Source organism: Watersipora subatra, chromosome 4 (assembly GCF_963576615.1).
Source record: "Watersipora subatra chromosome 4, tzWatSuba1.1, whole genome shotgun sequence".
NCBI classification, from domain to species: Eukaryota; Metazoa; Bryozoa; class Gymnolaemata; order Cheilostomatida; family Watersiporidae; genus Watersipora; species Watersipora subatra.
In genome coordinates this window covers 26,924,484-26,945,992 of record NC_088711.1, presented here as the reverse complement: position 1 = coordinate 26,945,992, position 21,509 = coordinate 26,924,484, and the positions used below count along the sequence as shown (strand labels likewise).

The following is a 21,509-nucleotide window of genomic DNA, read 5'->3' as shown; positions in this document are numbered from 1 at the left end:
TTGGTGCTCAAAATGAAAGAGAAGACAATGCTTAATTTTGTGCTTTTGCTGGTAGTACTCGAATGTCCATATTAAAGTTGTAATCCTTTTACTCAATATGCTAAAGAGCCATGCCGAAAATTAATTGAATGGACAGATCACTACCAGTTGTTGGTAATTTTACAAGCATTCTCTCACCACATTACATTTTAGGTACACTGACATGTTTGGAGTCGGCCCTTTTTTTCTAGATATTTCATCGTTTCTGCTTTTTGTCTCCTGAACAGATCAATTCATTGAGGGTTTTGTGTTCTACTGTGTCAGCTGGGGCTCGCTAGCCGGCGTCAATTATTTACGAAGTGATAGCGAGTTACTGAAATCTCTTCCTATCGTTATGCAGGTACACTTATGGAGAAGATGTGAATGGAGACTTATCGATCACATTTGCCTCCACGAATAATCTCACTAAAACTGGCATCAAGGTAAAAGTAATGTATGTTAACTTACTAAAGATGGAGAGTTTAAATGTTATTATTAATAGCTGATCATTTAGCTTGTCATTAAGTTCAGAGTCACTGAGATGACAAATTTATCTCATGTCAGTCTATAAATGACACAAATGTTGCAGTACTAATAATTTGCCCAGATGAGTCTTAAATGATGGTTCAGTGTAGCATAAATGTAGACCAAGGACAGATAAGAGAGACTATCAGCCCATGGAGAGCAATCATTGTGTTTCCATGCTTTGAAAGGGTTTGAAGCTGCCGGCTGCCGACCAATTCGCACCCTACCGTTTCAACGATGCGGAGTCGCATGGAGTATATAGATCTTTCCAAGATTCGCGATGTCTCCCTCAAAACAAAACTTGTTAAAATAGACTCGCTTTCCCACAGCGAATGCCTTTGCATAAATTTAGCGAAACAAAGTGATGTCAAATGTGTTCGTATTTTCTTGTTTGTGTTCGGAGTGTAAGCAACTCTGAACTCATTCATGGAAACACGGTGTATGATTAATAAATTAAAAGCTGAGGTAATCAAAACAGTTGAGCTAGACATTGGTTTATGCTAACAGTTGCTGGTTTGCAAATCTTGCTAGCAATTTCCTATCAGCAAATTCAGCAAGTTAGCAATTATTTTTTTCATTTTTTAGTAGCAACAGTAAATTTTGTGTCATAAGTAGGTTTATTATTATATATAGGTACATTTTTAAAAATTGTGCTTACAGGTTTACTTGCAACAAAATTCACATTACAGTTATTTGGTATCAAATGATTCATCATGTCTTACTCTGCTGTGTTGTAAGTTTAAAATATGTGAAAATGTGATTACAAGCTCGAAAACGAACAGTTTATCGCAGCCATCACGAAAACGCCGTAGATTAGACTACTTTTCCGAAACAGCTCAAATGGGATGTAGCTGAACAAGATGGCTTCTGTTTACACTTTCATACAACATTCGTTGAAATATTTTCACAAATATACTTCTCGCATTCAATAAAACCATGTCTATTGTCCTTACGCGTCTGTTTCATCATCATTGTAATGCTGTCATTTTGAGCACTGATATCTGGAAACCCACCGTGAAAATCAGTTTAATTTTTTAATCTTAGCTCGGAGGAGTGCATATCATCCTCTGATAACATGAGGAGCCTGTTGGTCACCTGTGATAGCCGAAAAATGCTGCAGAAATTATTTGCGCTGTTTATTAGGAAGTTTAGGGCACATGATCAGATTACGACTAGACGATTAGACCAAGTCGAAACAAAACTGTAAAGTAGCGAGCATCTATATTTGATACGGGGTCTTCGGTAGAACCCGAAGTGTTTGTCATAATCTAGCGCTATGATAAGTTTTATATTGAGCTTTTTATTGCCTTTCAATTCAAGTGATAAAATCACGTGACAAAACAATAACCAAATGGATTGATTGCGTCAGAAAAATACACTGATTATGATCTGCGGCGGTTTCGTAATGGCGGCGATTAACTGTTCGTTTTTGAGCTTTTAAGAGCTTGTAATCACATTTCCACATATTTGGCACCTACAACACAGCAGAGTAAGACATGGTGAATCTTTTGATATCAAATAACTGTAATGTGAATCTTGTTGCAAGTCAACATTTAACTAGTTATTTTCTCATATGTATTATTGCCTAAATGGTGTGATGCAGTTTTTAGGCTAAAAAAAATTTTTAAGTTACTTTTTTTGGCTCGTTCTGTCTGTTTTCCACCCACTTTTTGCCTGGTTACTTCTGTTCATAATACTGGTAACATCATTCTATAGTTACTAGTGTGTATTTTTCAATTATGATTGCATATCATTAATTGTTAATGGCGCCTTTCTGAATGGAATGAAACAACTAAACCAGCAACTGTCAACATAATGTAAGTCTGCTCTGTTTTATTTTACTTTACACTCCATAACTTTGCTTGTTTTTCTTTTCTCTAGATCAACGGAGTGACTCAGGTGACCCTCAACTTGGATGATATTCAGACTATAGGTCTAGCATTTGGAGTAGTAACGGCGGAGGCATCTGTATATGAACCTCTGTCTGGTAAAACTCTCTCCGGCAGCGGCTCCACAAAGATAGCCGTCTCAGACTATGAAGTAACCTTTTTAGAAGTGAACAGCAAAGCCTATCGCCCGGGTCAGGACTATACAGGCTATGTGAGTCTTTCTTCATTTCTGTATTTTTTATATTTGTGTTCACTCCTTCAGTTGATCGTTTTAGCTTGGCGTGCTTTTTTGTAGCAACTGTCGAGAACTGATATCTGTTTATCACAATTACTCTTTTGGCAGCCACATTGAAAATATAGATTGTTATCTTTGTTTTATGCCATGATATTGCTCAGCAACTCTTTAAGTTCAAAGGTCACTGTCTATCTTATTAAAACTCTGATGAGAAACAGTAAATATTTTGAAATGGTCAAGCATCATTAAACAGCTCAGCCGCAGAGTAGCTGAGTATATACTGTTGATATCTATTGTTAACAGTTGATCTTCTACAAGACTTATCTTGTCAAAATGTGAAATTGGGATTATTTTTTTAAGTTGTTTCATGGCATTTAATAACGTCAAAAATTTTCAAATCACTCTAAGATATCATTTTATGTATGGCGGAACCTCTATTTACGAATTGCTCTACATACGAAATGGTCAAGTTATAAAAAGTCTTTTGCTTTTGGTAAAAGTTTTGCTTTGATTTGCGAAAGATTTAGAAAGATATGACAGGCTTTTTGTATTTTGTCCCATTGGCATGTGGAATGCGACATACGACATGTCTCACTCAATTTCATTCGCTAACGAAAATTAGTAAATGAGCAGTGTTTTATTTTCGTTCGCTGAGTAAGACAATTTTTGTTTTGAGCAATTCAAGTTCTGTGGTGTTTGTATGATGATTTATTTTTTAGTTCATTCCAGTGTAAATTAATCTTTCTATGTAGATTCTCAAAAAACATTCAGTATGAGCAAAAATATAAGACAATACAACACCAACCTCCTCTGTACTCCCAATTTTAGAGGTTTTTGTTTAGCCTCGTCTAGAGGCTAACGCCAAAGGTAAATAAACACCGTTTGTAGTTTTAATTCGTTATTTCTCTGTTATTTTTTCTTTTCATGTTCATTTTTTATTTATTATGTAGTATAATTCTAACATGTACTTGTTACTGGTTTTAATCATTACACTTATTTATACACATGTTATGTCTGAGTTTTGTTGGTGGGGCTTGCAACAGATTAGGACATTTACATTGTATATAGTAAAATCGGTTTCTACACACAAAATTTTCTACTTATGAAATGGCTTCTGGAACGAATTAATTAGTCGAGGTTCCATGGTATTAACAAATGCTAAAGTAGTAACTGTAGCTGTGTCAGTGTCAAGGTCGGTAGCATGGATTGTAGACTTTAGAAATTGTAGGCTTTGTTATGCTCTTTTACTTTTTAAACTTATTAAAACAGTTTATTATTGAATATCTTCAAGTGTCCACAAATTATACGCCATATTAATAAGGCAGTCATATTGTTGCCTAGCAACAATATGACTGCCTTTGTCCACCATCTGAACGGTATTTTCGACTCGACTTTCTTTCATAAACAAGATCGATACAGTTTTAAATTCGTATCGTAACACTTGTATCAAACTGATTTCTATCGATTTTTGCTGACATAATGCAGTCTATGGCTTTATATTTGCATTTTCGTTGATTAAATTTGTGTCACAAACATTTGTTCTCTGATACTCTATATTCTATAAAATGTCAATTCCTATGTTCAATATTCATAGTATGAAGCTCATTGATATGCCATTAAATGACAAGTTTCTTGCCATCTTTCATTCTTATATAACAATCCATGTATGTTACATAACAATCCATGTATGTTACATAACAATCCACGTATGTTACAGTTTCAAGTCGCCAGACCTGATGGACAAAAGATTAAAGGAGAATCAAATGATCTGTCAGTTACACTGGAAGCTGATTATGGCAGCTTTTCTCCTGTTTCTGTTAGAGCTGAAATACCTGATTCTGGCATTGTTCCAATTACAGTAACCATGCCATCGAATGATTACTACTATGTCACACTGACTGCTGAGGTAATAGATGCTCCTTCGGCTATCATATGCGAGTTTATCGTTTTGCCATGGGTATAGTGCACATTTTATATTACTTTTGTATTTATATTATTTACTAGATGAATGCCTGGCGTGGCACAGGTAATAAAAACAGCTTATAAACAGTGGCAGGTAGTGTAGTTGCAATTGGTTAAGTTGACTAGTTAACCAATTGCAACTTTAGCAAATTGGCTAATTGGAGTAGCTTTACCTTGTCTGAATCTTTACTACAATAAGAGCCATGAAGCCAGAATGGCGTTATGCTCCAAGCATGTGTATTTTAGCCGATGTAATGACTATGTGCACAATTCATCCATTGTATCGCAAGTAGGCTATGCGGCTTAATGGATTAGCTTGTTTGTCTGCAGACCTGGAGATTCCGAGAAAAAATCCTCTGCAAAGTGGATTTGTTGTTTCCAAAACTTCATCGCTATAACTGGACACACGGATAACAGAACAACGTTGAGATATATATATATAGATTATGGTATAGGGTTTATTAAAAGGATACACAAGCTTTATAAGTGTAATAGGCACAAACCAATTGGGAATATTCAAGGTTGAGTTAGTATTAGAACATGTCAGTTGAATGTGGCCGGTTTTATAGATAATAAAACTGAGAGAGCTGTTATGGAGAGCCGTGTTTGTTCTCATCAACTTGACTTCAAACAAAAATTGTTCGTCAGCGTTTTTGGGTTGCATATAATGTTTTAGTACAGTCACTTTTTATACATATTGTTAGAATCCTCTTGATTTGTAGATGTTTTCTACATTTTCAAAAGGGAATCTCATTCATTTGAGCCATCTAGGACAATGTTTAAAAAAGTTAGTAGCGATATACTTTTGTGTGTCTTTAAGATTTCCATTAATATTATAATAGGTAATCCTCGAGAATGGAGATGCACTAAATGGAGTTACTGTAGACTCTTTGTCTAAATTCCAATCAGAAAATGCTAACATCTATCTGCAAATTCTCTCTGACATCACAGGAGTTTCACAGGTATGCGAGTTTTCTCTACGTGAAACTATGAAGGCATGACCTTCATCAGTTTTATTTGAGAAATGAATATATATTAATATGAATAATTATATAATAATATATTATATTATTATAAATTTTATATATATATAATAGTATATATTATCGAAATTTAAAATACCTAGTACTAGAATCGCAATGCTCAACATAGAATGGAGCAGTATAAATTGATAGAAAATTAGATAGTGTACTTATCTTTGTCAGTTTCTGTCACTTTCTTGATTACGCAATCATCAGGCTGTAGATCTCAACTGAAATGACATATATAATTGATAAAAACATGATTGCATTTGGCCGTTTACAGGTGGGAGACACGGTGACTGTTACTGTTTCATCATCAAAGCGAGAAGGTCCATTTGACTATGCTGTAACATCCGGAGGCAGAATTGTTTCCCATGGTTCTGGCAGTCTTTCTTCTGGCACTGCCACCTTTGCGGTTTCCGTCACTCAAGAGTTCACTCCCCAGGCCTACCTGGTCGTTTCTGCCACCGTGGAAAATGAATTTTTAGCTGATTCCATTTCATTCAACATTGATGGTGCCTTTCAAAATGAAGTGAGTTTCATTTATTAGGCATTTAAATAAAATGAAATGGTTGAACATGGTATATGATCAGCCAGTTTCTGTAACTAGTTGCTCTCACTGCATCCCTTCAGTGTTAACAGACTCTGTAACTAGTTACTCTCACTGCATCCCTTCAGTGTTAACAGACTCTGTAACTAGTTACTCTCACTGCATCTCTTCAGTGTTAACAGACTTTGTAACTCAACCACTCTTCGTGAGATAAACCATCTTTAAGCATCTCATCTACAGTTAAACAGTTTAAAGTAATCTATTATGGATTTGCTCTCTCTTCACTGTTGGTTTATTTAGCTGTAAACATTATTAGGGTTCGAAAACTTAACTATAGATATCGGCTATCTTTTTATTTTTTATTTTGAGACGTTAAGGTCAAACAATCGTATTTCCATACATTTCATTGTGTAACTCATGCAACTAAGTTCAGAAGATGCTTCTATAACGTAAACCTCCCTTGTGGTAGATTCCACTCAATCTGAAGACTTTATCTAGTAAAGCTTTCCTTTGTATAATGTAAAAAATTCCATATAACATAAGGGGTAAGGCATTGCAAGTTCTCAGATTCAATTTGAATAATCGGAGTCCTTTCATAGTTTGCCTTAAAAGTATTGGTTTCCCTCTTGCTGAACTTGGGAGAGACAACAACGTTTAGGGGTATGTATATTATATAGACTAGTACCCTGGCAGTCTAGTGTGCCGTGGAGATCATCAGGCGTGGTGATGAAGCGCAGAGAATAAGTAGGTGCACAATTATTCAGAAATACCTAAAGGTGGTCGATTGGTGCAAGTATTAGTTTCAGTCTACTGAGCTGAGTGCCATGAGTTGGAGTCTCGTTGAAAGCGATGTTTTCTTATAACCCCTAACCCTGGCCTCAGACAGACACAGCGTTTACTATAGTAAATATATGTTTTTGTTTTTATTTATTTTAAGCATATAAAATCTTTCTTTTTTTCCATTCTTCACCCTAGTCCTCAGACTGTGCTGTGGAAAAAAGAAAACAATAGAGTTAAATTGATGGCATCTGCTCCCCTTGATGTAAAATTACTATACTCATCGACCTAAACCAAGTGAAATTACTAGGAAAAACAGAAAAGTTGTCAATACAAACCAATAATACCACAGTTACTGTACAGTAATTAAATTAAACAATAAAGTTAAACCTTTTCCTTTTTGAAGGGCCAAAGTGGTGATTTTGGAAACATGCAAGAACTGATTAGGCAATTTACATGTATTTTACTGTTCGTATAATGTAAAATCCCTAATACTTAAAATCCCTATAACAAAACGTAAACGGTGTGGAACAAATTATTCACGTTGTAGGAGTGTCTATGATGTTAATATTTCGACATAGTGCTACATGTATCCTGCAATGGCGTATATCATGATGGTATAAAATGCATAATATTACAATGAGGATAAATATATTGTACAACAACCACAGGCATACTCCACATATGTAAAGATTAGGGGTCATTAAAGAGGTCTACTGTCATTGAGGATGGCTAAAATATTAACCCTCTTGTGTTCAGGTCAGTGTAGAGTTTACAGACACGCAAGGAGCAATGATTGAGGAGACAACACCTGGTTCAGATGTAAATGTCAAAGTGGGAACTGAGGCTGGCTCGACTGTTGCTCTATTATCAGTGGACAAAAGCGTGCTTCTTCTTGCCGGAGGAAATGACATCACACAAACCCAAGTGAGACAACATTGCTGAAGATTGGTTTACAATTTTGTTAAATCCTTTACAATGGCTTTTTGGAGTTCACTTGGTTTATCTTCTCTCGGCGTAGATTATCACAGAGCTGATGAGCCTAGTAGAGACAGAGTCCGCATGTGAAGATGATGAGGATAATTCATTTTTTTTCTTCGGCTGGCCGAGATTCGGAGGCAAATCGAGTGAAGATATCACTTCAGTAAGTTTTGTTGATTTATTCTTTGCGGTGCATTTAAACAATTTTGTAATATTTTGTACATATTTTTATGTGTTTTATGAAATTTTAGAATTATTTTCAGCAGCTCAAACTTGTACAGTGTATTTTTAGAAAGCTGGTTTTGTTCTCTCGACTGATGCTGCAGTACGGGGATGTTATCCAGGTAAGTGATCAAATAATAACTGGAACAATTTTGTAGACTTTTGAATTAATAATTTTTCAATAATTTTTATTTCTGCCAATGACACCGTATCCAAAAGGCATCGATTAGCATTTTGAAGAGATTGTTTGGCAATCAGCGGTAAGATTTCGGAAGTGTACTCTTTTAAACATTTTATGGCATACATTTAATATTATTTAGTGGTAGTCATATTTCAGAAACTTCATGAGTTGCCTTATTGACAACTCAGGCTGGTCCTCAACTTGTTCAGGTGTCTAAACCTTGATAAGATATTTCTGCTGTCCTGTTGTAGCATAATCTGTGCTGACAAAAGTCTTTACATCTGTATGATCACATTAAATAGATTGTCGAAGCTTTTATGATTTGAATGTTAGCAAAAAGCATTATAGACTTGTTAACCAATTATAGCAAAGTATGAAAATAGATGGTAAATTTTGTTTGACTTAATTTTTAGATTTTGTAAAACATAATTTAGCAATTGGATATGCATACGCTACATGTGTATGTGCAGTTTATAGCGAATTAACCTTTGTATTTCTTCTCCTTACAGTTTGTCTTCTATTTGTCCAACCTGTAGAATCATATCAATAGTCCATGGTTTGTTATTGTTTTCTGTGTTGTATTTCTTCACTCTAGTGTTTCACTATTTATAGCTAAAAAGTTCTCGTCAGGGTTAAAGTTGTCAAACATTGGATTCAGTTTTCTAGCACTACATAAATGTGCTGGCATTCTCTCAGTTTTTTGGAATATTTACTGAGAATTTAAAATTTTAAAATTTTCCAGACTAATGTAGTTGATGCTTGCAGATAACTACTACTATGTAGAGGCAGAAATCCAGTATGATGGCGGAGGTTATTATGCTGACGCTGCCGGACCATTAGATCTCATTGAAGATATTTCTTCACAAGCAGACAATGTTAAAAAGCGGCAGTTTTTTCCTGAGACCTGGCTGTGGGATTTAAAGACGAGGTAGCCCGCTTGTTGAAAAATTGCGGTTCCACAAGCCTTGCTAAGATTTTTTATTTGTTTAGCGTTGGGTCCTTGTATTGAGTTGTCGTTTCCTTAATTTTTGTTTTTAAATTGGTCCAGTTTGATCTACCCACTTCCGGGCTGTTTAAGCGTTTATTCGGGGCTCACAAAGAGGTAAATAGTCTCTTTAGCTTTGTGTTATATGAGATGAGTATGCGATGTGGAGTGGGGATAGCTTGTCCTATAATTGTATATGTGTGCATACACATGTAAGCATCGGACTAACCTAGTGGCTGAGAGTGTCAGATCGAGGTAAACACAAGTCTAAGCTCTATTTTTGGAGAGGCCATCAGTGGTGACACGAAGGACATTCGACCTTAAATTAGTTGGCAGTGGTGACCCCAAATAGAGATCTGCTGATTGGTGTTCCATAAGTGAACATTCCTGTTGGACTCAAGATCGAACAGGAATGACTGGCAGATCTGTCAGAAATGACTGACAGGTCTGACAGGAATGACTGACAGGAATGACTGACAGGAATGACTGACAGGTTTAACAGGAATGACTGACAGGTCTGACAGAAATTACTGACAGGTCTGACTGAAAGGTCTGACAGGAATTACTGACAAGTCTGACAGAAATGGCTTATATTCTTGTGTTCTGCTGTCTAACCATTTTTCAAATGGCATTATTGCATGAATCTAGTCAAAAAAGAAAAGTCAACAGTGGTTCAAGTAAAAACCATGAGTGGAATGCTAACTAAAAAAGAGTTGAGTATATCAGGATGTTACTGTATTTGACCTTATTAACAGCGTAAATATTTTGTTTAGTGTTGACTGGAGTCAATGCATTTTATAACAAAAATATTTATTAGCATTAATATGTTTCCACTGGTAATACAGTTCTGTTAGCTGATCTGATGCCGAAGCACTTTGATTTTGAACCTCTGAAATACAGAAAACCGAACAAGAACGCATCTTCCTTGCAATCCGTTGGTTCAGAGAAGCGCTACTTTTTCTAGAAATATTGCATTGACAACTAGTAGGAAGACAGCTTAAACTTGCTTGGGCAACTTTATTCTAAGCTACATAACTACCCCCATCCTCCCGATTTTTTACAAATACATCCGAGCTCGGTTAGTTCACATGCTGCTATTTTGCTAGCTGCTCTCTGTTGTAAGGTGTTGTAAGGGTCTCTACTCTCTGTTGTAGGGTGTTCTAAGAGTCTCTACTCTCTGTTGTAGGGTGTTGTAAGGGTCTCTACTCTCTGTTGTAGGGTGTTGTAAGGGTCTCTACTCTCTGTTGTAGGGTGTTCTAAGGGTCTCTCTACTCTCTTTGTAGGGGTTCTAAAGGTCATTCTACTCTCTTTGTAGGGGTTCTAAGGGTCTTTCTACTCTCTGTTGTAGGGTGTTCTAAGAGTCTCTCTACTCTCTGTTGTAGGGTGTTCTCAGGGTCTCTACTCTCTGTTGTAAGGGTCTCTACTCTCTGTTGTAGGGTGTTCTCAGCGTCTCTCTACTCTCTGTTGTAGGGTGTTTTAAGGGTCTCTACTCTCTATTGATGGTCGAAGGTCATAGCCAGTTACTAAAGTTCATTTTAGGTTTTGAGTTTTTTGATCTGTTGTTTCCTCACTTATAAGCAGTACTATGAACAAAGTTTGTAGTTGTTTGTTTGTACTTAGTTGCTTTGCTTGCAGATTGGGGTATCGTTATGTTTTCCATGGCAGAAAGTGCACCAGTCGGACCAGAGCTTAACACAGGTGTCAATGGGCAACAAGTTGGGGCCAGACAGCGCCAGTTTTTCCCTGAGACCTGGCTATGGGACCTGGTTGTGAGGTAGTTGCTTAAATTCCTCGGCTCTGTATGCTGAGTAGACAGGCTTCGCTTCTGTCTTCACGGTATATGTGCGTGAACCTTCTGTTTTGGGTGTTGGTGCTCGCTCATGGGGTGTAATTCTCGTGTCACGGTAGAATTTATCTTCTGTAAGATAGGTGCTCGGTTCTTCGGTACCTTGGTTTACAGTTTATCTATTATATTCTGGGCAGATGATCTCTCCAGATTATTGGAAGAAGTTAGTTTTGCTGGTTAATATTTTTATTTGATATAAAACAGATGTAGATGTTCTCTGTTGGGATTGTCAGGGTCCAGGTGTTGACCTTGTATAGTTGGGTATGGGTTGGGTCTATTGGCTATGGAATATCTCGTCTCTGTGTTGAGGTATCATGGTATCTTTGGGCTCGTAGTACAAGGCTGCGTTTTTGCTTAGCTGATTTTTAACATCTTTGTCCAAGGTGGGAGCCTTTGCGCTCTATGAACACATTTCTACAAAATCCCAGACATCGGCAGTATTACAGCTACACAATTTTTTTATGTCAATTTATGTAGTTTAATGAGCCAATCAGCAAAGGCTTTGCATCAGACTGACAGCAATATTTGCATCTCAATCTGCATGCACCCTCAGTATTTATAGTGAACTACCACTCGGGCTATCAATTCTTCATAAGTTTTTTGGTTGCTAGGTGATTGCATTACCGTTTTATTAAACAACTTTTGGCTTCAGAATCCAGGTTATAAACCCGTTAATTAAAGCATAAGGTGACATAAATTATTGAGCAATTTTATACAAAACAAAAACTTCAAACTTCGCAGTAACTCTAACACAAGATCCAAGTATGGAAGAGCGCAAAATTTACGATTTTCAAACTTCAGTCTCTCACTTTTTTCATCAAAGTGTATATCTTATTTGGACCTAACCACTCCTACTTTCTCTATGTCAAGTTTAGAGAAAACAGGTTTAACTTTATCAACTAAGCATGAACGCAGCATAAGGATTGTGACTAATTTCTGCAGCGTTGATTGGTGTTGCTGATGATGTCTTCCTAATGAGGAAAAATGATGTTCGTGGTTCTGACATAGACCTTGAGCCCGAGTCACCTAATACTGCTGAAGCAGCCGCTGTGCGAAATTTCTTTCCTGAGACATGGCTTTGGAATTTAATTGTGAGGTAAAATTAGCTGTACTTTTATACTCAATTCAAGTTTTAATTCTAAATCCTGGGCCTGAGATAATTCGTGGTCTTATTTTTTATCAGATCCAACGCTCGGATAATCTCAGCTGCGTAGTTTTGCTTTGTTTTTCTCTACTTTTGGTGTAGATCGAATTATAAAAATATGGCCACTTTGTGCTTGATACGTTTTCAGTAGAATTCTTAAGTTATAAGTTGATTGAACTACTAATTCTGGAGATATCGCTGAAATACTGAGGGTATTTCAAACTAGCCGAGAAATGAAAAATGGATGCCAACTGGTCATTAGTTTCTGATGACACACTGATTGAAGTTCTTGGGAGTGAAGGCTCAGAAATAGACAAAGCTTGAAAACTTACCATCAGCTGTACTGCAATCATTACGTTTCTTTGGTTACCTCTAAAACATCACTTTAGAGCGTGAAATGAAAACTATTCAATTTGTTTTTTTCATTGTTTTATACAAAATTAATTCATCAAAATGTTATTCACATGTAGTTCAAAAATATTTGTGTCCTTTTAAGTGTTTTCACTGTCGATAGAAGGTTGTTAATACAGTCTAAGATCATGGTTCAACCATATATACAAGAGTAGGATTCAACGTGTCAATACTCAATATTCAAAGTGTCAATACTCAATGTTCAAAGTGTCAATACTCAATTGTTTCTGCTGGGTTCAAGTTATGTCTGTATGTTATTCTGCTTTTCGTTCAATTTTAAGTGGGTCGCCGGTTTAGAAAGATGGTTGTTACAGTGAAGCTTGGTGCTTGCTCGTTAGGTTGCAAGGCTTGCTGGACTCGCAAGGTTTCTCATATATTTATATATATATTGATATATATACACATACTTATATATATATATATATATATATATATATTTATGCTCAACTGCATGGCTGACCTGTTAATATCTTGTGTGATATCTTTGCATCAGCTATCTTGTTGCATGGAATACCTTCACAGCATGAACCGCCATATGGGTTGAATCCTTCGTTTTTACATGATGTGATTTCGTGAGTGCGGGACTGAATTATCGTAGTCTGCCATCTTTATAGACAACTTTTACCATTGAAAACTTGAAGCTTCTGCAATTAATTTTGTGAACGCCGCTGTTGTTTGCAATTTTGTTCAGCGATACTGACCACTTTCTTCCAGAGAGTCCCGATATAAACTCGACATAACACCCAAAATACTATTCAATAACGCAAAGTGAACAAGAATGACGCGTGTTTGTCTACAAATATGGCAGCATTGCTGCGAACGAGCGCATGTGCAGACGAATTGATGACATAAAAAACGAAGGATTAGGACTCCAGTTTTATACAATGTCATGATTATAGTCTGTAAATGTCTAGTACTGTAACATGAAAATGCATCTTCAATAGATGAGTTCAGCTTCAATGATTTCATTATCTCGAATAGAAAGAGACTCATGAGTGCTATTTGATGCTGTAAAAGTTTGTTCTACAAATACATTGTGCAATTTTTTAGTGAGGATGGATCATTGGAGGTGCCAACTACAGTTCCAGATACTATAACTACTTGGGTTACAACAGCCATAAGCATGCATCCAACCTCTGGAATAGCTGTCACTGCTGAGGCTACAGAGGTATGGTGCATTGTTGAGATAATTCCTATAGCGTAAGGTTAGAGGTTTTTTTGTAGAGTTGGGTGGTGACTATGAGATGACTGCGAATGGTGGGATTTTGATTGGTAGGTGAGGTCTGTTAAGTTATAATATCTTTTGTCAACACTGGCTTTTACTATGCATTGTGACCACTCCATATAACTCACACTATATTGAGGTGGTCGGCTGTTTGGAATTATCTGGAGTTTTAGTTAGCGAAATGATTTAGAATAAACCGAGAGGTATAGTGTTTTGATTCTTAGCCTAATGCTAAGAATCAAAACACCGTCCCATCCAAAAAGGTTACAGGTATTCTGGTGCCACGGTTTACAATCTTACAATCACAAAGTTTTCAACCAAAGTCGCTGTTCTTTAGTGCTGAAGTAATTTCTTCCGAGTTCCGCTGTTAATTTTAGCAATGCTTCTTAATACCGCTAGATAAGATAGCCTAAGGAACACTTGCAACCTAACTGGCTGAGGGCTAAGCTCAAGCAACTCTTTCTTTTCTATTTTTTTTGTCTAGATAATATTATATCAACACTGAATTGTTTAAAGTTGTGTAGCTCATTACCTTGTTTCACAACATAAAGCAACGAGTTGGAGGTTTGAACCTAGCGGAAGACTGTTAGGAGATTTCACTATTCATGAGTGTATCCAGTTCTTTAATTACATAAATCTCTATTATAGTAAAATGGCTTTTAGCTAAAAAGACTGATTATGGTTGGCTAATAACGCAGTTATGGTTGCCATACTAGATTAACTATATAAGCGCTTGTGTAGTCTAAGAATGTCTATATTGAGTGACATGAAGGCTGGTTCACACTATATCGCCATATCCAGGCATTGATGCCACAATACTTCGGTGATCGTCGATGATAACCATGTTCACACTATCACAAACTCATCCGCGTTTGCATCAGCAAATACTCCGTGACATAGTGTTCTAATTGTTCTTTCGAATTTTTCGTAAAGAAACCTTTTTGTTTTCACATGCTCAAATCAAATACTAGGCCCGCAGCAACTATCATAAACGGAAATAAATAGATCACGCTAACCCCAAATTACTATTGCCAAAATGGTGCACATTGTGCAGGCTGTTGTCGAGGCTTTGTTTGTTTTGGGATTTATTTTCATCAACAAAAATTAGTTAAATAAAAGAAAAAAGCTGGAAGAGTGATGAAGCCCATAATACGCAATAGCATAGCTAGTCGTGGCGTTGGGCTTGTCGTCATCATGTAATCAACGTTAATTTTTTATGGGTAGTTAGGTTTTATTCTCCTGTTAAAAGATGCGACCTAAGATGCTCGGCGACATATTGAGAAAGTTTGATAGCTGCAAACCTTCTTGGCGTATTCGCAATGCTTTGTCGATGCTATCAGCCCCTGGTTCACATAGCTGTCGATGAGCTCCAACATACGACGATATTGTGCGAACCAACCTCAGGCCAGTTGACTGCAGTTTAAAGTTTAAGAACCCTATTCTATTGTCCTGGTGTAAATCACTTCAGATAGTCTTGTAGACATCATAAATAACTTGTAATTTTGGAGCCCTTATTTAGTTGCTCATATGTCCTTGTTTTATTAGATATTATTATTATATATTTCATTAGATATTTAGTTATACATACTCACTAAACTGTTAGACTTTTCACTTGTTGAATTTCTAGGAATTCCTTTTTGTCAAGTTGCTTTTTAGTCGACTGTCAAGTACTTTTGTTGTTGACTGTCAAGTTCCTTTGTAGTCAACTGCCAAGTTTCTTTGCAGCTGACTGTCAAGTTGCCGTTCTTTATCACGGCAATATTGCCGTACGCGGCAGTGAAAGGGGAAGAGCTTCAATTAAAGATTGTGGTAAACAACTATGGAGATGCTGATGATTTGTGCACTGTCACTGTGGCTGGGTAAGTTATCCACAAAAATATATACAACTAGATGGTTTTTATATGGCCAAAATTTCTTGTGGCAGCTACAACGTGGTGCTCTAAGCTTGGTGATCAGGCTGTAGCAATAATAGATGCAAACAATAAAAATCTGATCATGCAAAACCCCACAAATCCAAATGTAACAAAAAACCTGCAGTTGCAAAAAAGCGAACAATTTCCGACTTCAAGGACATTGCCTACACAAAAATATAATCTACTAACCTACTGTCAACAACTAAACCACACAACTGTCAGAAACTTACATAGGCCTTTGCTTAACAGATTTCATAATCAGATCCATCAACCACAAGACATCATTTAACCACAGAAGCAAACAAAATGAATCAGAACTAAGCAAACATCTATGAAAGCTGAAATACAAATCTGTCAAGTAATGTTTAAACTGGAAAATAATAGCGCGTGGTCAACCATACAGTAATAAAACGAAACCTGCAACCTCTGCATAGTTGATAAATTTTACATAATTTACAGACCACAATAAAACTCATTAAATAAAAAACTTCCTGCAGGCATGCTAAAAGTTATCTACTAGAAGAACCTAAATGCAAACGCATCATCGAGTCCATTTCAGTCATTTATCCCAACAAAAATACATGTATTAACACTTTGAAGCCTGGGCCAGTGCTACTTTGGGGAGTTGTTTTCTCACCTGATCAAATGCCTGAGTAAACTTGGCTTTGTAGTTTCGCTTTGTTTTGTCATACTTCCGGTTTGCATGAGATTACAAAAATTTGTTTGCTTTTTGCAGTATAAATTTTCATTATATTTCCGATTCTTGAAGTCAATTAGACAATCGGTTCTTAATATATTGTCAAAATTCAGAGAGCACTTCTAACCAACTTAGAAATGAAAAATGGCTGCTGTCAGAACATTAATCTCTAATGATATACTGGTTGAAATACTTTGTAATGAAGATCAAACATTGGCAAGCTAATCAAATACTTTGTAATGAAGATTAAACCTTGGCAGCTAATTAAAAAATAAAACTAAAAAGCTTCTCTTCAGCAACAAAAGCTTTAAACAACAATATTTGTTTTTCTATTCGTAAAAAGTATACACTATCAGGTTCGATGTACTGCAATGATTATGTTTCTCAGTTACTTCTGAAACATCAAATCTTTAAAGAGTGTGAAAAAAGCTATTTGCAATATTTGATTTGTGTTTGTTTCATCGAGTTCTACAAGCTTTAAGCTTCAATATGATATTCAGCTCAAAAGGTAATGTTGCTATCTTAAGTGCTTTCACAGACGGTTGAAGATTGTTAATATGGTCTAGGGTTAGGGGTCAGGGGTACTTGTGTATCCAAAGCTTTAAAGTGTTAAATCACTTGTCGCTTGTCACCTTTGTAGTGACTATTAGCTAAGTATTTTGTCCTCTCACCCATATTATTATTATTTTACGTCACAAAAATGTTATTTTTAATGTTAATCTATCTTTAGTTAAAGAGAACTCTCTAAGCATTTTGAGAACAGTGTAAAATTTTACTTTGTGATATCTGATATCTCGATGATTTGCAGTACCGACATTCAAACTGTTTTGGCTCTTTTTTCGAAGGCATTTCTACCATGTTGTGCGATTTTATATAATGCATGTGAAAGTTCTAACTAAATACAAAGGTTTAATTAAATCTGTAGTTGTGCTACACAAACCAGCGTGTCATGACATACACTGTGTACATGTAGATCGGAACAGTTTGATGTAAAGGAGGGTGAAAATGAGCTATACTCGTCGGAAGGGGCAGACCTCGAATTGCCCGCTGTATCAGTGTCGAAGGACTCTGGTGCTGTGGTAGTACTTTGGCTAAATCCTAAGGTACTTGGCACTATTCAGTTGAGTGCATCAGCCATATGTTCTTCTGGTGCTGCCGATGCCTTCCAGAGAGACCTCCTTGTTAAGGTAAAGCCTGTTGCATTACCTTTCAGAACTGTCCATTATTCCCTGCGTTTTGGGTATCAACTCCTGTAACTGGGATGGAATAGTTCATCGAACTAATGAACCTTTCAACACAGCAGTAAATATATATAAGGGCTTATCATGTTGTCATCTAGTGGCCATATTACTGCTTCTTTAAAATACTTAAAACTTAAATAAGATTTAAGTCAAATGTTTTTTTTCAATATTTAAATATATGTTCTACATGCATACAATTTACAAAAAAGATTTTGGTGATGTTGCTGTTGTATATAGGAATTTGCCTGCAGTATTTGTTGTTATGGTAAAGTCCACAGATGTCAGTCAGCAACTTACATGAGTGTAAGTCAGACTTGCTGCTCATGTAAACTGATGGCCTTGTACGTAATTGTAACTGTTTATAGGACTTCAATTTTCTGGTGCTACTGATTATAATGTGGTTGATGGTTGGCTGTTTTTATGCACTGGATGACAAATTGTCAGAGAGATTGATTTTCTTCTCTAATAGTACTAAGGCCCTGGCACTGTTAGTGCTAATGCTCCGATAGTTGAACGTTGCTGTTATTTGTTTGAGCTGAAGAACAACTAGTTCTCAGTAAGATGCAAATGTGTGGACTATTTGTAGGAATTGAAGCCAATCGCATGTAGATGTTTTAAAACCAAATACAGATTGTTATAGATTGTGTATAAAGTGGCTCATATGCTGTTCTATCAATCAGCTAGCTACACGCGAGAAGAAATAGTCAGACTTGAATAACTCAATATCAAGCCGTAGGTCATGAATTATGCTAGTCTGTCAACTATTCCATTGCAACTATTCCAGTGTTTCTGTAGCCACCAGGTTACCCGCAGGAGAAATGTGAGAGCAAACTTATCCAGATTGAACAGGATGGTGCTGACGTTACCGAGACATTCAACATCTATATCGATGGGGATTATGTGCCCGACTCGAAATGGGTGGAGGTGCAAGTGACAGGTAATGAGAATGCTTTGATGTCACAGTTAAACTGTACAGATAGTTGCTCGCAGATATTGCTAATGATTTTTCTCTTCGCCTTTATGGTTACACTTTAAAGCCTTAATTTTCATATGGTTTCGTATACATGTGTGCCAATAATCTCTCTGTGGCTTCATATAGTTATATGATAAACTGAATCATTCTCTATGACAAATTGGTTCCGAGCAGCTGGGGAGAAGTTACCACAGCCATAAATGTGAAAACATTTGAAATGGCGGAGTTGAAAAATACTCAAATAACAATTTTATTTTCTGTTTAATACAGCATATTTCTGCCTAATTCTATTTTATACCAGCTGTTCACTCTTTACAAATAAATTTTAAGCGCTTAATATATTGGGTCTAGTTGTCAATATGTTATAGATGATAATTAAACAATACCAGTAGTAAAAGAAAATATGCTATTATACGGTAGCTTAAACATGTTACGGTGATGAGTTGAACGAGTTAACATGGCAGTTAAACATGTTAAGATCGTAGATTGAACATGTCGCTATGTTAAAGGGGTAACTCGCATCAAATTTAAGACATCAGTAAGTGTGAGAAACAAAACAATTATTACGCAGCACCAAGCTGCAGCATTGGCACTCCAACCTTTGCCACCAGCCTTTAGCCCCACAGCATTGCATATCCGCAGCGCAATACCTACAACTAGCCTCACAGTAATACGAGTAGTACCTACTGCCAACACCTGTGCATAAACCAAGGACTCCTTAACCGCCCTTGACCCTTCACCATGGTCTCTGTCCACCGATACTGCCACATGCTGAAAGTTCCTGAAAAGCTGAGGAAAAGAGCAACTCAGGTCACAGGTTGTTCACTCTCTGTCTCCATGCTCATCCGCCGCAATGTGATCACAGTTGTGTACATAGCGAATCTCGTTAGCTAATCCTTTCACTTTCTATGCAAGCTGGCTTTTGTATTGCTGGCTAATCACTGAAAAGCTGGGTTCGGCAAGACACAGCAAGTTACTCAGCTAGTCACTCAGATATTCCCATTGATATCCAACAGAAAGTATAGACATTTTTCTATCATTTGATAATTTGTTTCTTGTTTTAAGCGATCTCACTGCCAGGATGTTTGAAGATTGAAATCGTCAAAACTTGATCGCAGTTAAAACACTCCAACGAAAGGAGTCTTTTCCGAAAATGACATCAATAGTCGCACTTCTTGTTTGTTGCTCTCATTGTGACATTGGCTATCGCGTTTAAATCGCGGTGTTACGCCTGTCTCTCGACATAATTTATTTTGTATTTGCTTATGATTGTTGGAATGAAACTTCAAATATAGCCTTAAATACATTGCTATAGTTGTGTCAAATGATTTATAGATAGGTTGGTTAAAATGATCTTATTGTTTTCTTTTAAATACTGTGTAAACAAGTGAGTACCCTATGCTGAGGAGACCGTATATTTATGACTTATAAACTGCTCATTTTTGGGGAAGTCTGGACAGACCTTTTTCTTCTGAGCATTCCAACTGCGGTCAAGTTTTGTCGATTATAATCTTGAAATATTCTGGTAGCCAGATTGCCTAAATCAAGAAACAAAATCTCTAATGGTAAAACACATCTACACTTTTTGATAAAATCTTTTAAAATTTGATGCGAGTGACCCTTTAACATAGTTGGTTAAGAACGTCACTAGATAAGTATTATTGTGTACACAGATTCTTACCGGATATTAGCAAATGAACTTCACATTTGTCCCATATACAGGGGTTCGCAACTTGTCCATGTTGTAAATTGGATAGTTAGGGTAAAGATTTAATAATGAGAATGTAAGGTAACCAAGCGCACATGTATTTGCAGGTGACGTGCTCGGACCCGCTATTGATGGCTTGGAACGTCTCGTTCAGATGCCCTATGGTTGTGGGGAGCAGAACATGGTTACTTTTACCCCTAACATATTTGTCAGAGCCTACCTCGAGCATATCGGCGAGCTCGATGTGGATATCGAGCAGAAGACCAGCGAATACATGATTAAGGGTGAGGCGGAGACTGCTGTGTACTGCTGAGGGCTAGTATAAAGTATACCCGTGAATAAATGGGTTCGGTGTTAGCAAATCTGAGAATTATGGCGAGATGTTAAGTAATGGGCAGCTACTTCCCATGTTGTGAAGTTCTGTTGTGCTTATTTTTTTTATTTACATTCTCCATTGTGTTCGTTATCATTTTATGTTTATCCTGTTTTACTGATAAACAATTTTTTGGGTGCATCAGACATTCAGTACAAGCATGCTACATCCACAATTAGAGGAATCCGTGTCGAGTGTTCAGAGGCATCTCTGGCTTCGACGCCATTATTCCTTCCTAAAATGCAAAACGAGTTATGTTGTCTGCTATTACAGATGCCATTAGTCACACACGGTGTTCACTTTTAGAAGTCTTGCATTATATTCTAACCATAAATGTTGTGTTCCTTGTTCCAGGCTACCAGAGAGAATTGACATACAAACGTAATGACGGCTCATTCAGTGCTTTTGGCAACATCGATAACTCAGGCAGCACATGGTTGGTATTGTTCTTCATAACTTTTCATCATTTTTCTCTTAAAAGTGTTATTCTTGCTTTTCCGGTGACTTCAAATGAGATTGGTGAATTGCAATATATTCATAGAGATTTATAGCAAAAACACAAGATATGTAAAGAACAGCTTCTGCCAGATGTGTGACATTTAAACTTTCATAATTTTCAGGAGTGCTTAGA

General features: G+C 36.7%; 1 protein-coding gene across 1 annotated transcript in view; it reads left to right on the top strand.

The window, feature by feature from the left end:
• LOC137392813 (CD109 antigen-like) overlaps window positions 1-21,509 on the top strand; it is a 35,326-nt gene that overhangs the window by 3,487 nt on the left and 10,330 nt on the right. Inside the window, exons 6-20 of the mRNA XM_068079144.1 lie at window positions 380-461; window positions 2,425-2,643; window positions 4,385-4,573; window positions 5,472-5,591; window positions 5,935-6,183; window positions 7,738-7,905; window positions 8,000-8,122; window positions 8,252-8,303; window positions 9,128-9,290; window positions 13,799-13,916; window positions 15,699-15,832; window positions 17,557-17,770; window positions 18,620-18,761; window positions 20,613-20,789; window positions 21,233-21,314. Of these exons, the coding sequence (XP_067935245.1) occupies window positions 380-461; window positions 2,425-2,643; window positions 4,385-4,573; window positions 5,472-5,591; window positions 5,935-6,183; window positions 7,738-7,905; window positions 8,000-8,122; window positions 8,252-8,303; window positions 9,128-9,290; window positions 13,799-13,916; window positions 15,699-15,832; window positions 17,557-17,770; window positions 18,620-18,761; window positions 20,613-20,789; window positions 21,233-21,314 (2,232 nt within the window). The remainder of the gene's footprint in view (window positions 1-379; window positions 462-2,424; window positions 2,644-4,384; window positions 4,574-5,471; window positions 5,592-5,934; window positions 6,184-7,737; window positions 7,906-7,999; window positions 8,123-8,251; window positions 8,304-9,127; window positions 9,291-13,798; window positions 13,917-15,698; window positions 15,833-17,556; window positions 17,771-18,619; window positions 18,762-20,612; window positions 20,790-21,232; window positions 21,315-21,509) is intronic.